The sequence below is a fragment of the Daucus carota genome, chromosome 4 (genome assembly GCF_001625215.2).
Source record: "Daucus carota subsp. sativus chromosome 4, DH1 v3.0, whole genome shotgun sequence".
NCBI lineage: Eukaryota > Viridiplantae > Streptophyta > Magnoliopsida > Apiales > Apiaceae > Daucus > Daucus carota.
In genome coordinates, this window is record NC_030384.2 from 36,555,744 (window position 1) to 36,570,289 (window position 14,546).

General features: G+C 35.0%; 3 protein-coding genes across 3 annotated transcripts; all 3 read right to left on the bottom strand.

Annotated features, from left to right (window-relative positions):
• Positions 1-211: 211 nt before the first annotated feature.
• On the bottom strand, positions 212-2,184 carry LOC108216087 (cytochrome b5). The gene is made up of 4 exons (XM_017388763.2): positions 2,050-2,184; positions 1,850-1,947; positions 846-912; positions 212-710 (listed from the first exon to the last, which is right to left on the bottom strand). Exons 2-4 carry the CDS (start codon positions 1,934-1,936, stop codon positions 460-462), a joined length of 405 nt encoding a protein of 134 aa, XP_017244252.1. The 5' UTR covers positions 1,937-1,947; positions 2,050-2,184; the 3' UTR covers positions 212-459.
• Positions 2,185-4,825: 2,641 nt separating this feature from the next.
• Positions 4,826-7,374, bottom strand: LOC108215872 (rhodanese-like domain-containing protein 14, chloroplastic). The gene is made up of 6 exons (XM_017388473.2): positions 6,973-7,374; positions 6,798-6,844; positions 6,610-6,702; positions 6,320-6,458; positions 6,109-6,211; positions 4,826-5,436 (listed from the first exon to the last, which is right to left on the bottom strand). The coding sequence occupies exons 1-6, from the start codon at positions 7,190-7,192 to the stop codon at positions 5,316-5,318; spliced, it is 723 nt and encodes a 240-aa protein (XP_017243962.1). The 5' UTR covers positions 7,193-7,374; the 3' UTR covers positions 4,826-5,315.
• A 4,055-nt stretch (positions 7,375-11,429) lies between these two features.
• LOC108217327 (oligopeptide transporter 7-like) lies at positions 11,430-14,111 on the bottom strand. Its single transcript, XM_064091327.1, has 5 exons — positions 13,764-14,111; positions 13,118-13,690; positions 12,772-13,033; positions 12,471-12,653; positions 11,430-12,378 (listed from the first exon to the last, which is right to left on the bottom strand). Exons 1-5 carry the CDS (start codon positions 13,802-13,804, stop codon positions 11,761-11,763), a joined length of 1,677 nt encoding a protein of 558 aa, XP_063947397.1. The 5' UTR covers positions 13,805-14,111; the 3' UTR covers positions 11,430-11,760.
• Positions 14,112-14,546: the final 435 nt, after the last annotated feature.

A 14,546-nucleotide genomic window follows, 5' to 3' on the forward strand; every position in this document is an offset into this window, starting at 1 on the left:
CTGTAGGGATATGATTTAATTGGCCACTCTCAAGGACTTGCATAGTAATAGTAGCATGCTTTAATGAATAAAGAAAGAAGCCAAACTTTTCTGTTGATAACATTTCGGGTAAATCTGCCGAATGAATTCCTTTTCTTTCTATATTGAAATATAGATACAAGCAGCTAATAAGATTAACCAGAATGAAATTGTTGGGGGAGGGAGGGCACAGTGAAAAAAAGGTTGCAACATAATATTCCGAGGGCAAATGAGTCCACCGAAAAGGCCATATACTCCTAATTATCATAAACATAACACAACTTAGTCGATGATGATACAATGAGACATTCAAGAAGATAACAGGACCAAATTACAAACTCACGTTCAAATTACAGAACAAAAACAAAAAAAGAAACTGTTCTAATTAAACAATTGGTTGCCAAGTGCAACCATCTGATCCTGGACATTGCTTCCTGATGCCTATTTCTCTTTGGTGTATTGTCGTACTGCAAATGCCAAGCCCAAGATCAAGATGGGGATGAGAAATTGTAAAATCTTAATCACAAATTCCGAAGTCTTGTCTGGATTGTAGTTAGGTTGCTGTGGTGCAACATAAGCACGTTTCTGTGGAACAGTTGAGGAGTCTATATCACCAATATAGTACTTCACCATCATCTCTCTAGCATTATCACTGTGACCAGTGTCTTCAAAATCATCTGTTGCATCTTTCCCTACAAATATAAGACAAGTTAAACTTTTAGTACCATGCCTCACAAAACTACAAATGTGTAAATATAGAGAGGTGTAACGAACCAAGCTTCAGTCAGCAAACAAAAATAAAAAAAAAAAACAAACAGATAACTCACCAGTTGCTGCTAGCAGGACTTCATCACCTCCCGGGTGATCATCCATGAATGGAGTGACATCATACACCTACACAGTGATTTAATATAATAAGTTAGTCATACAAAAGGTTTATAAAGTAACTGCAACTTGTAAACTAGAAAAACGGAACTCAAATAAACGTCTAGCTTAAGAAATGTAACGCCGTCGAACAAATATGTTAATCAGTCATGTATCTTCAACAACTCAATTATATGATTTATTTTCAATTTCATCTCTAAGTTGAGCACTTCAGTCAGCTTAACACAGTTAAAGGCAATGGGCAGCACTGTGCTCATATACAATGTCAAGTACAGATTAGAAAAGTAAAAGAACTAATAAAAGAATTGGCACCTGTTGCTTATCGTAGAAAGAAGTGGTCTACAAGGGAGGTAAAGATTCAGAAATAAGGCAGATTCGCATATGGAGTAGTATCTATTACTGGACGGTAGCTTGTTATGTGCCTAAGTAACTAAGTATTTCCTGATCTAAGAGCTAAAGTCCACTTATCTTCTTGACAATGTTTTTTTGGTAGTACGGAACAGCGATTTGAAACATAATTCTATTGAATAGCCAACTCTTGGTTTTCCTTTCATAAATAATTTTTCACTAAAATCAACTGCCACCGAATAACACTCATCTCTGTTCAAGTTTGAGAGAAGATCAAAATCATCTCACTCGCTATGTGTAAGTTTGTAAACCCTTTCTCACTAAATACAAAAAAGAAAGCAGGGTCCTTCAGCTCCTGACCTCGACCACAGCTAAAATCACCGATACAGAATTCATTCTAATCAGGGAGAAAACACACACCGATACATACAAGATTACGATCAGAGAGACCCATAAACAAGATTCGATCAGGCAGCAAATAATTCATAGCAACAGAAACACAAAAGCTTATAAAAAACAACAGATCATCAACAGATATAAAACTGAAAACTTGTAGTCAAAATGAAGAAAGAACGTAAAGAGGGAATAAAGATCTGACCTTTCCAGCAATAATAAGCCAACAATCCTTGGTTTTGTTGTGGATGGCCACGTCCTCAAAATTGTGAATCTTCGGATCTGACCCCATTTCAGATGATTCTGCACAAGTCAACAAGATTCAGTGAGCCAAAAAGAAGCCCTAGTATATGCACATACAATCAGATAGCATATGAAAAGTAAGAATAAGAAAAAAGAATTCACCGTTGAAGTTTGAGAAAGAGAGTGTAAGCGTAATCTGAAAGGAGCTTTTTGTTTCAGTGGCCTTGACTCTTGAGTCTTGATACAGTGCTTGCGTCTTTTTTTATTATCGGAGTGAACCTCGGTAAGATATGTAATTACAACTTTGTCCCTGATCGTCGCATGTTGTACACGGTCTCGGTCTCGGTCTCGGTCTCGATCGGGCTGCTGTACCAAACCCAAGCTGTGGCAATATTTTTATATATATTTAATTTTAATATTTCTAAATTATGCAAATTTTTTGAATAAAATATAAGTTAGAGTATATTTTTTTTTTCATCATAAAAAAGATGAGTAGAAATCACTTTTTTGAAAAAGGAAAGTGATTTTAGACATTAGTCAATTATTTGAAACTGAAAAATTATATTTTATCATTTATTTATAAATTTGAAACTATGATTATCAAAATACAAAAACAAATAAAGTTGGATCATTATTTTATATTTTACTCAAAATTTCCGATGAATTTATGTGTCTGTTTGGTTGGAAGAGAAGCTGCTTCTGCTTTTGTATAAAAAAGCAGAAGTAATTTTAAGAAGCTGAGAATACTAGTTTCTTTTGACCCGTTTGTATGAAGAAGCACAAGTTGAGAATGCTAGATTTTCTCTTCCAACTTCTATTTCTTTTCCAAACAATTTATTAACTTATTTACTTATCACTTATAATCCATTTGTTTAATTTAAGTAAGTAATCACTTTTTCTAAGTTTCCCCCCAACATCCCTGTGATAATCAGGGCGTTCTCCATTTCAATTTCCTACTCTGCAAAGTAGAATCGCAACATTGCTAGAATGGTACGACTTGCTCAACATTGTTTTCTCTGGTTCAAATGTGCGTTGAGTTGAAACTGAATTTATATTTTCCATTTTGCTGAATTTTATTATTGGAGCTTCTAAGCCAGGTTGTAACATTTTTATCGCATTCACTGACAGGAACAATCGCAAGCAGGTATTGCCAATTTCTGTTTCAAGTTTCTGTACTAGGTGTCCTGTAAGGAACATGCTGTTTTCGTATTAGTATTTCGTAGATGTTTTAACTCTTCTTTGTGCAATTGAATATAAATTAGTTACTTCATATTCAGTAATTTTGTTTCTCGTCTACCTAATGAGAGTGGATGTTTCTATACATGTCAATCGTGTCATATATTTTCGTGTTTTGTATTTTGTCTACTTTAAACCCACCTGTTTAGGGTTCGTGTACTTAATTTCAAACTCGTATAGTTTTCGTGTACATTTGATATAAAATATAATAATAAAATTCAACTAAAATATATTTTAAAAATACATTATTATGTATTATTTTATGAAATATATATTAAATCTTTATATTTATGCTAGCACTGGCTCTTACACTGGCTTAAATTGTTAAAGTTTGCAACTAGCACCTGATTGTTGCCGTTTTTGCTAGCACTTGATCATTATCAATCTGATGTACCAAAAGTTAACCTCTGACATTTATGTAGCCATTTTGAAAGCTTATATCATTCTTAGAAGTTTATAAGATGATCCAGAATATTAGCAGTATTACCCCTTTATTGATATCATAATTGGAATTATGTTAATGTACGATTACTAGGTCCCACTAATAAAGGGAAATGGTCGAACTGTTATGATTCCACTCTTACAGAGCAACGAGAACATATCTGGCAAGGTATGTGTGTGTCTGGGATATTAATAACTTAAGTTATTTTTTTTTATAGCTTGAAACTAATATTTCTCTGAAATATTAAGAAATACTGCCCTTAGGGCTCAGACATCCTATTTTCTAACGATTCAGATTTGAATAGAACTAGCTCAGGGAAAGAAGTTTGAATACAATGGGATTAAAATCGAGCTCCTTGGTCAGATAGGTAAGATTAAGTTATTATTGAAATTTACATGTAAGAGTGTTGCTTTTTGCTTCATTGATGTTCATTTGCAAGATCTATAGAACTCTATGTTCAAGCAACAGAAACTAAAAAGGGGGAAAGAATATTGATATCTCCGCCAAACTACTTGTGATACTGAGTACTGACAGGTTATATGAAAAACCAAAATTCCACCTTCGAATGTATGTCTTAAACTGTTTAGATAGTCAGACTTTTCATTGAAGTGCTGAGCAGTACAAAATCGGCAAAGGACACATTTACATGTATTTTGTTTAATCTTTATTGTAACATGATGTGTGATGCCAAAATTGTATTCAATTTGATGACTTGAACTCATCCTTCATCTCTGCACAACTGAAGCTTGTGAGCTTATTAAAGGGGTCACGTCTTATATCTTTATAAGAAAATACATCAACTACGCTTAAGAGCCAATCACAAGTTGTTCATTGCTTATTTACATCTTTGTCACAACATTCTTGAATTGTATAGATTTTTTAGAATCTTAGTGATTCAGAACAGATACTTTTAGCTTCTGGTTTGATGTTGCAGACACATGTTCTTTGGCTGATTAATGACGCTTCTCTGTTTTTTTATGTTCAATATTATCTTGTTCCCAGTGCAAGTAATGTTGCTTATATATAGGGTGCATACCCTAATTTTAAAGTATTATTGCTCAACTTATTTCGTGTGCCAAGAGGGATTTACTTCTTTGGATTTAGCATCAACTTGCATTATTTTCCCAAGTTTCTCCCGAGTCCTGATGAAGGGCTATACATGGTGTTAGAAGAATATGAATTTAGTTGCTTATGAGTTTCCATTTTTTTCCTGAAGCATGTTAGCAGCAGAATCTCCTTTATAAATTAGAGGTGAACCAATAAAAAAATGACGGCAATACCGCATTAGTATCAAGTTCAATTTTTGATCCAAAAACAAAAGTTGATCACTGGATTGTTATACACACAGTCAAAAACAGTACTAAAGATATTGACTTGTCAAAGTCAAACACAACCAGAGCCTTGTAATAGTTCAAAGCTTGTGCTAAAATACTTTTAAAGTTTGTTTTGATCCAAAGCATTGCCTGGCTAGAAACTTTTTGCCTACTGATAATTAAGATTTGAAAGTATGATGTATATAGCATTTCAATCACGAACAATACACCTTTCCAAATGCTCTCACTGTTGATCAGATCCTCAAGGACAACAAAGCTCACTTTATACAATTACCAGGGAAAGAGTGATTTCAGGGGCACAATTTTGTGGCATGAGTATGAGATAACAGCATTTATCATCTGGACCACTGCTTCTGAATTGAACGTGTTTTCCTTCATAGAAGCTATTTTTTCGGTTTAAACGAACATTTTCTGATTCACTCTTCATTTTCCGTAACTGCTGGCAGGTCTTGTTTGAACCAGGTATAAAGCCCTCCTTCTAGGTGGTAGACATTAGTATAACCATTAAGGACCAGCAAGTAAGCGGCTATAAGTGACCTGCAGGAAGTAACAAGGATGATAAGATTGGTAAGTACTAGAAGGTCTTCTTATTTCTATCATTATGCTTGTGTTTTTTTTGTTTTCCGGATTATTTTTCTTCTTATCTTCCTACTTCATGTTTCCGTACTCGATCCAAGTTGTTTAACAAGATGCTTTGGAGTTGCATTATTCAATTATATTTTATTTTGTAATTTTAGTTTCAACTTTGTATCTTTGACATGACTGACATCTAAATGTTTTAAGAATTCATGCACGATAGTTAATGACAATAAGATGCACAAGGGTATGGAGGGATCCGGGAAGTCCACAAATCGGAAAATGATGGCAGGCCACCCTCATGGAAATTGATGGCCTGCTGTTAGCAATGACAGCGATTTGTACAGTATGAATGCGAAATTAAATTTTTGGAGGTGCTGTTGCTTGATGCACCCTTCAGTTAGCAAGATAATTGGTAGGTTCCTTCAAAATTTTCTCTATGATGTAATGATTATTTAGATTTGATGTGGTTATCTTGTGAAACTATCTTGTTATGGGGTTACTTATTTCCATTTTTTAGGCTGTGGAGTATGGATACTCCCTGCCTTTTTTATCTTCTTACTATTTAATTAAATTCCCCTACTATAAATAAAAAGTAGCTTAATAGTGTGTGGATGGATTAGGATTCGTAACCTTGATTGTTGGCCTTCAGGAAGATTCATCGTTGGTTTCATTGTTCCCCCTGTTGAGCAAGCAACTATTATTTTGGAGCTCTTGTCTAGTTTTGATGTAACACCTGTTAGTGAAACACTAAACGTTTAGGCACATGAGGCTGTAACTTGTCTAGATCCTCTCCTCTATTAAGCTAAATTTTAAAGAGAAATATCTAAAACAACGTCTGTACTTTCTATAAACTCAGGATTTTCTTCTGTTCCAGCGAATATGCCAAAAAAGGCAAAGGCTGCCCTCCTAGCGATATCCCATGCTGTCCACTCCTTTATAAGCCTAAATATTTGTACATTAACAGCACCTGGTGGATGAGCCTACACAAAGTTACCAGAAACGATTATTTCCTGATCAACCAGTTGGTAGATTAATAAACTTAAAGGAAGTGGCAAGCAATTATAGATCACATACATGCCATAATACCCAATGCACATTCTAATTTAAACAACATCACTTAAAATGGCTAACCTCTCTAAATTCTGCTTCTGGTCTGACATCAAGTATGACAAAGTTGTTTTCATTCTGTAATCTAAAAGCTTCCTTCACATCAACGCTCCGAACCTGCAACATATTGATATATCTATAGTTCGAGACTCTGACACTAGTTTAGTACTTCCTACTATGGAAAAAAACCTATGGTGAAAGAGATTCTATACCCTTTTCTCGAGAAGTACCTCCCTCTTCTTCTTCCATTCTTCTTCAACTATACACACCAATAGGGAAAGCAAAATTCTCAAAACTTGTTGTAAAACAAAGTCATTAACTTGGTTGTACAAACAACACAATCATCTAAGTTAGAATCTAAAGCAAGTGTAGAAAGATGATCAGTACCTGGTGATTTTGCAGGTTTTGTTGCTGCACTGCGGATACGTAGGCCTGAAGGGACAGAGCGTGTCACAAATCTGCGGCCAAAAGATCTAAATGGTCTGCAGGTAATAGTTTCATTAGCAGGGCTTAAATAAAACTGCAGAGGTGCAGGCTGAGATTTTGTATGAAGTTGGGAAAATGAACAAGTTGAGTGTGGACTGACTAGAGTAAGAGCAACCATCATCCAAAGCTTCAAGTTACTATTATTAACCGAAAATGTTAAGGTCTGAGGTTGAGTTATTGTTATGAAGTTCTTATTGGTCTGTCGGAATGTTTATGAATTGAAGATACTGAAAATCAAAATAAATTGGTGGGGGCCATATGTTATGTGGATATTTTTGTGACTTCAGAATCTGAGTTTGTGGTGGTGTTTAAAAGGTTATGGATTGAATTAATACCTCATCCTGGGGCTTGGCCAGAGCAGGTTTTACCTGTGCAGCACAATTTGGTCTTGTAACTCTAGATTATATGCCTAGATTATATGCCTGATAAGTTATTTGTGTTAACATTTTATAATCAGCTTAAGATAAAATGTACTTCTAAAATAAGATCATAAGTGGTTTACATATTAAGTTAGGTTTATAAAGTTGATGCAAAATGAGATTTTGAAAATTAAAATATTAGAACATATCAGGTAGACAGCGTCAACTAGAATGGGCAATTTAATAATTTTTGTAGACAAATGTGTTTAGCAATATAAGGGCATATTCAAAAGCTCTCAAGGAATATAATATAAATAATTGAATTGATAATTTATTGTGAATTCATCATAAAAGAACTCCTAATATCTATATAATATTAATGATGAAATGGTAAAAATTTTGGTTTGTATGCATTTGAGCGTACGGGTATCCTTAATTCATTAATGTATATTTCTTGGGACTGATATTTAACTAATATACTTAAATATTAGACTTATGTAGCATGTTAAACAAAAATATTAATTTAATATATCTAATAAAAATATATTAACCTAAATGTTTATTAGTTATCAAAATGTATATTTTAAATAAAAATCACACATTATTCTAAGATAAGTTTATATCCAAAATAAAATTAAATGATAAAATATATTTAATAAAATAACAAATATCAAAAATAAACTACGGTCGCTGTTAGGAGCTATATGCTACAGTATAATCTGTCCGGCCCAATATAAAAGAAAAATATAAAGTACCGGGTCTCTTTTCCTTTTTTTTTCCTTTTTTTCTTTTTGACAGGAAAGAATACGGTTCACAAAGCCCAGATTAACTGTACACGTGTCAGAGAAGAAGTGACGGTGGTTGTGAACCTCGCAAATCTGATCGATAATGAGAATTGAAAAGTAGTGTCATGTTTAAATAAAACATTCCATCCAGCTCAATAGTTAGTTATTACTCCCTCCGTCCCCTTGAATAATATACATATGAAATGGGCACGGAGACTAAGAAAAGTGTATAAAGTAGTATGAAATAATAGGAAAGAGAAAGAAAAGTGGTTATAGTGATGGGACCCATTAATTTTTAATATATAAAAGAGTGATAGTTGAGTAAAAAGTAGTGTGAAAAGGAAAGAAAAATGAGAAAGTGATGGGACCCATTAACTAATTTGGGAAAGTTTTGAAATGTATAGAATTGAGTGGGACATCCCAGAAAGGAAAGTGTATAGAATTAAATGGGACGGAGGGAGTACTTATTAGTAATAATCACAGTATATGTGCTAATTCATAATTTAGATAATAATCAAATGCTATAAAAATTAGTTATTTACTGTCAGTTTATATCATGATTTTCATAATAATCAAACGTTATATAAGTTTTCGGCATAATATTTGACGATTTCATGATATTAATTATTATCATAACATTGAAATTGTCGAGAATACATCACGGTAAAGTAAAGCTAAATAACAATCTTAACCCTGAAAAAAATATCAACGGTAAGCTTGTTCATAATAAACGAGATTTCATGACATTATAATCGACAGAGCAGCATAATTTATGTTGTTGCCGTCGATGAGAAGGGCTTGATAGCACTTTATTCATGTGCATGAATATTATAGAAGTTAATTAATAATCCCGGCATAGGATTTGACGGTTTCATCCAGTAACATAATTATCGTGTCACAGTAAAATTTTCATTTTTTTTACAAGACAGAAGAGTTGGCTATCAGCTCAAGAAACAACACGAGAGAAATCACAGCTCAACAAAGAAAAGAGAGTAAATTAACAGGAGGGCTAGAAACCCAATCAAGAGGGAGCATATCATGAAAAACTTGTTTTGCAACTCGCATTATAATGACGAGGCAGGAACGAGAAGACAGAAGAAAATCGAGAAGCTATAACTTTGAATAATTTTTTCTTTTTTTTAGGCCTGATGTTAAAATCATCATCGAGTAGGCCTGATGTTAAAATTATCATAGTAAAGACCATCGTCTCAATTATTGATTTGTTAAATATTAAGGAAAAACCTCTTTACCATCATCTCACCTTCCTGACTGCATGTGCAATACAGCTGATGCAGATAGATGACCTCATCAACTACAAGCTCTTCCTTCTTGTTTTCTTTCTTTCTTTTCTGAGCAGCATGTGCATCCAGTTTGATTGCTACAAAATCTAGTAGGCAATCTTATTCATTCTTTTTAGTTATATAAATGCTTTTTTCATAATCAATACTTAGCTCTGCAGTTAATCTTAAAACATGGTAATAATTCCAAAGTACGGAACTAACATGACTTTGTCTTTTGCTCATGCATATGCTATTGGGCTTGATGTACTCTGGTCATAAAAAATATTCTTGAAACAACAAACTATAAATCCGGAACACAGATTAAGAGAGCTGGTTGTGTATGTGACATATTTATATTTGCAAGTAGCGGTGTAATCAGGATTTCCATATTTACTATGCGGATAACTTGTGACGTTTTTCTGAACTTACTACTCAGACAAAAATGACGGAATTTGTCTGTCGTAAATTCGGAACTTCTGCCGTAAAAAGGTGTATTTGTATTTTGTTGTAGTGATTTAACACGGTGCTAGGATGAAGACGTAATTATAAAATTTTCAGTGATTATTCTTTATTGAGGTTTAAGCATTGCACAAAATATAATTTATACTACTAATTTTGAAAAATGGAATGTGAAGATGATAATATTTTATATATTTTTCGGGTCAGTCAGAATTCCAGCCCGAACCGGACCGGCTCCAGCATTGTTTTTCAGTATGAGTTAGGCCTGAGTTAGGCCTTCAGAGGCTCCTCCATTGTCTTTGCAAGATGGAATCTTTCATACTCTATGCTCAAATGTACCTTCACAATTACGACAAAAACAGTCTCAGCACATGTAAAAAAATAAATCTATCCATAGGCAAGATAGCTAGCTGTGATGCTCAAGGACCCTTTAATTCAGTGACTCAGGAATCCATTTATATAATTTATAAGTACAAATTAGTGTTGAATAATGCCATGTTGCAACTTGCAATCCATCCTTATAATTTTATGTTGCATGGCTAATAATTAAAGCAGGGAGATCTAGTTTCAAATCTTGATAATTCAGAATCTAATTTATGACTTGAAATGGAAAAGTGACTTATTATTTTGTAAATATAAGATAAAATGATTCGTTCAGATATGAAGCAAGATGCCTTATATTTCCCCATGTGTCTCTACTGATAATTCCTCTAAGGCCTCAGTCTCTATCAGCCATTGATTTTTATGAAAAAGTCCCTATCAGTTTCCTGATTCAAGGTTCTTTTGCTTTGACATTCAAGAGCTTGTGATCTGCATGTCACTTTGGCATCTTGCATGGATAACATTATTAAAATTGGTGTGTTTGATATTATAAGAGTCATAGACTCATATAGCAGCCACCCCCACTGACATGCAAATACTAAGGTAAAGATACTCTTAAATGTCTATTTGGAGGTTAGTTAGATTATTATACTATCCTGTGGTATTGGATTCTTAATGTTTGGTCATGGTTATGAAATGTTCCATCTGCACTAAGTCATAGCCTGGTACACTAATTACTCTTGTTCTTAGCTTAATGTTCAATCTTTGCTGATCTGCCAAACTTCAGCCCCTATATAAACCATCTACCCCAGAGAGTACCATCTCAAGCATGGAGTCATTTTCGCCAGGCAAGAGCCTGAGGCCGTCTTTTGGAGAGATGTGTACATGGCGTAATATTGCTCCGGCTCAGCTTGGTTTTCTCAGTTTTACATTGTCAGTTGTTTTGGAGCTGAGCCGAACCAATATTACTCTTGTATGCTTTCTCTTGGAATAGTTGCGGATTTGAATCCTGCAGCATAACCTGATCCTGCTAAAGTTCTGACAATCAGTGCCATTTCGAGGTCTGTTTCTGTAATACATCACATATTTTTCATGTTGCATATCTTTATAATTTTCAGATTCCGACAGTAAAGCAAGCAATCAAGCAACACATATTTTCTGAATTCATTCTAGGAAATATGATTCTTAATACTTTACAGAGGGAAAATCAATGTCTTACATTATGTTCACTCCTCACACTGTAGTGGAATGAACTTGCTGCAATGTAGTAATATAAGCGCGGTTTTATCTTTATACTACAAAATCTGATAGCATGTTTGGCTGTTAAGAGACTTAAATACCAGAAGTAAAACCAGCAAAAATCATTCTACTTGCAGCTTCATAGTTAAATTTCAAGAAATAAACAAGGTCTGAACTCCTAAATCTTAATTGCACGTGAACCAAATAATTTGACTGAAAGATACCGTGTCTGAGGAACCTGAATAATTAAAAAACAGGGCATCCTTCAACAATGATCCCTTTAGCAGTTGGACAAGTAGCCAGAGAGCATCCCTGATCTGGGGTGTTTCCCCACCACTCAACTGTAATATTCTTATATTGCAGTGTAGCAAATAACAAAACCGCCATAAAGGCAGTTCCTGCGTCAAGACCACCAGAGAGGACATAATTATAGCGCTCCCACAACTTTGGCCGCCACCTAAAGACAACAAAACCTGAAAAAAAAGCCACAATGAGCCAACTGGTGTAGTTTACAGAGGAAGCTGGTGGCATCATTGCCGTGGCGCCTAATAAAACTGGCATGTTAATGAGGGAAATCCATCTCTGCTTCGGTACAGCTTTCTGCACCAACCAGATTACAAGTGGGGCAGTGGCTCCAGCAGCAAAGAACAGATTGATTTTACTGTAGTGACCAAGGTTTCCGAAGATTCTTTGAGGCCCAACCAGTCCCCAGATAACGGAAGCATCATAGAACACGTGATCCATTGGACATGTCCACTGGCTGTCAGGAGGCAGAACTGATCTATCACAAAGATTGGGAATTGTTGTCATCATCCACCAAGCAGTACATTGGTATACAATTGCTGATATGACACATCCCAACACCTTAAAATCAAATATTGTAACAGTCATTTATTAAATGTCCTGAGATCAACTTTAGAAATCAGAAAAGCTACAGAAACTAATCTGTTTCTTACTTGAGCCATAAACATTGCCCTAGGTGGAATCTTCATGTATTGGCCAAGCTTGAAGTCCATGAGAAACGTAAGAGCCTGGTTCATGCTTATGTATCCATACACTTTAAAGCACATGTTAGCGACAGGACGCCCTGGATACAGATACCCAATAATATACTCTGTAATTATATTTAGACCTGGTGTCTGTATAAAACAAAGAAGAAAATGAAAATTGTTAAGTATTATAAGAAAATTAAAGCTGAAAGTTACTATTCTAGAAGAAAACATGCGACACTTGGGACTTAAACATATCAGCTATAACCTGATTTGTTGTTGCCATTATGACACCAATCGGAAGGGTATACAAGAAGGAAATGGCACAAGCAAGCAAGACGCCCCACCAGCGTAATTGGAGCTCATAGTTATAATACTCACAAGCAAAGATGATAACTACAATGTTCACCACAAGGATAATGTAGAACCACCACATAGGAACTTGTTTGTAAGCTTTCATAAGCTTTGCGTGGATATCTAATTTTTCAATTTGACCAAAAAAGGCTTCCTTGGTCTGTCTCAAAAGTTCACTGCAAAAGTCAAATTATACATTTAGATTCTGCAACTTTATGAGATTTTAGTCAAGAGATGACGAGCCAGGTTCCTGGGCGTACCTTCCATTAAACAAGAACACATGAACAAGGGTCGCGGGAAGTGCAGCAAATCCAAGACCATAGGTCATAGCAAAGAAAGTGCTCAGATATAGAGGCCCGGATTTGGAATACGATGTTTTGTCAAGATGAAAGTTGCTAGTTATAATTGAAGAGATATTATAACTCGAACCATCTAATTCAAAAAGATCCTGAGAATAAATTGGGAAGTTCTTGGCATGATAGGCATTAGCCCACCAGTAACTTATTGGTGTCATCACATACATTAAAAATAAAAATCCAACAGCAATATTTGCAGTGGCAAACCATGGGCTTACTAAAGGGCTACCTAAGAATGAGGAGATGGTTGACCAGTCGAATCCAAGGGAGCCAATTCCCAGGCCGTTACCACCTGAACCCAACTGTTGCACAAGTACCGACTTGGGGGCCAGCCAACATACCCAAGAAACTGTGGTCAACAATTTAAAAAGATATCCAGGAAAGATGAAGTAAGCAAAACTACTGATTAAGCATATCAGGAAGAACTGAGTTCGGGTTACTCCGCCTTTAGGCCTCTTGTCCTTCTCATGTAGAGCCCTGCAAGAACACCAGTAAGATATCATCACATGAAACATAAAACATTGCTTGCATTGGCAGTTATATAACATACCTGAACAGTGAGACCTGAACCAGAGTCATTGGCCACCACATGGCAGCTGGCTCAACCAGAAACTTGCGAAAAATTCCTGCCCAGCCAAACCCCAATACCTACAGAACAGATGATTAAACACTATAATTATAAACAAAACTTTTAGTTAAGTTCCTTGGAGTCCTCATTCAGTGGAGTCTTGGAGTACTCATTCTTCAAAATTGAATAAAATATAATCGAGTGGTTTCAAATTTAATTTTTTTGCACTACAATATTTTTAAACATCCGACAAGCTATATAAAATTAATTGATTTTTAGCTTGTTGGATATTTAAAAATATTGTTGAACAAGAAAAACTAGAATTGAAACCACTGGATTATATTTTATCCAATTTTGAAGAATGAGGACTTCAAGACTCCACTTAAATGAGGCTCCAAGGAACTTTACTCACAATGTACTTTTATCAAAAGTAAGAGTAGAAATATCATCAAATGAAATCAAAGAGAGAAGAGGGAAAAGAACCTGAGTAGTAAGCATGAGAATAAAGGCAGGAAAGAATCCCAACTTTCTCTTGTAAAAAAGTTTAACAGCACTCAGAATATGAGTAGCATAAACAGTCCCAGCACCAGAATTAGCAAATATGGTGATCAAAACATGTTCTTTGACATTAAAAGGCCCCGGATTCATCGTAAAAGCCCCCATGGTCCCTTCAAAAAAGACCTTAGTTGGTAAAACTCTGGCCATAAAGTGCCCAATAGGCACCACAGCAATCTGAGCACATATGGAACTTATAATGAGAGGCTC

Coding starts and splice junctions, on each gene's coding strand:
- LOC108216087 (XM_017388763.2), bottom strand. CDS start 1,936: ATGGGGTCAGATCCGAAGATTCACAATTTTGAGGACGTGGCCATCCAC. Junction 913..1,849: donor GGCTTATTATTGCTGGAAAG/GTCAGATCTTTA, acceptor ATCACTGTGTAG/GTGTATGATGTCACTCCATT. Junction 711..845: donor AGTCCTGCTAGCAGCAACTG/GTGAGTTATCTG, acceptor TTATATTTGTAG/GGAAAGATGCAACAGATGAT.
- LOC108215872 (XM_017388473.2), bottom strand. CDS start 7,192: ATGATGGTTGCTCTTACTCTAGTCAGTCCACACTCAACTTGTTCATTT. Junction 6,703..6,797: donor AGGTACTTCTCGAGAAAAGG/GTATAGAATCTC, acceptor AATATGTTGCAG/GTTCGGAGCGTTGATGTGAA. Junction 5,437..6,108: donor CCTGAAGGCCAACAATCAAG/GTTACGAATCCT, acceptor TACTTCCTGCAG/GTCACTTATAGCCGCTTACT.
- LOC108217327 (XM_064091327.1), bottom strand. CDS start 13,804: ATGTGGTGGCCAATGACTCTGGTTCAGGTCTCACTGTTCAG. Junction 12,654..12,771: donor TAATGGCAACAACAAATCAG/GTTATAGCTGAT, acceptor TGTTTTATACAG/ACACCAGGTCTAAATATAAT. Junction 12,379..12,470: donor GGGCAATGTTTATGGCTCAA/GTAAGAAACAGA, acceptor TTTGATTTTAAG/GTGTTGGGATGTGTCATATC.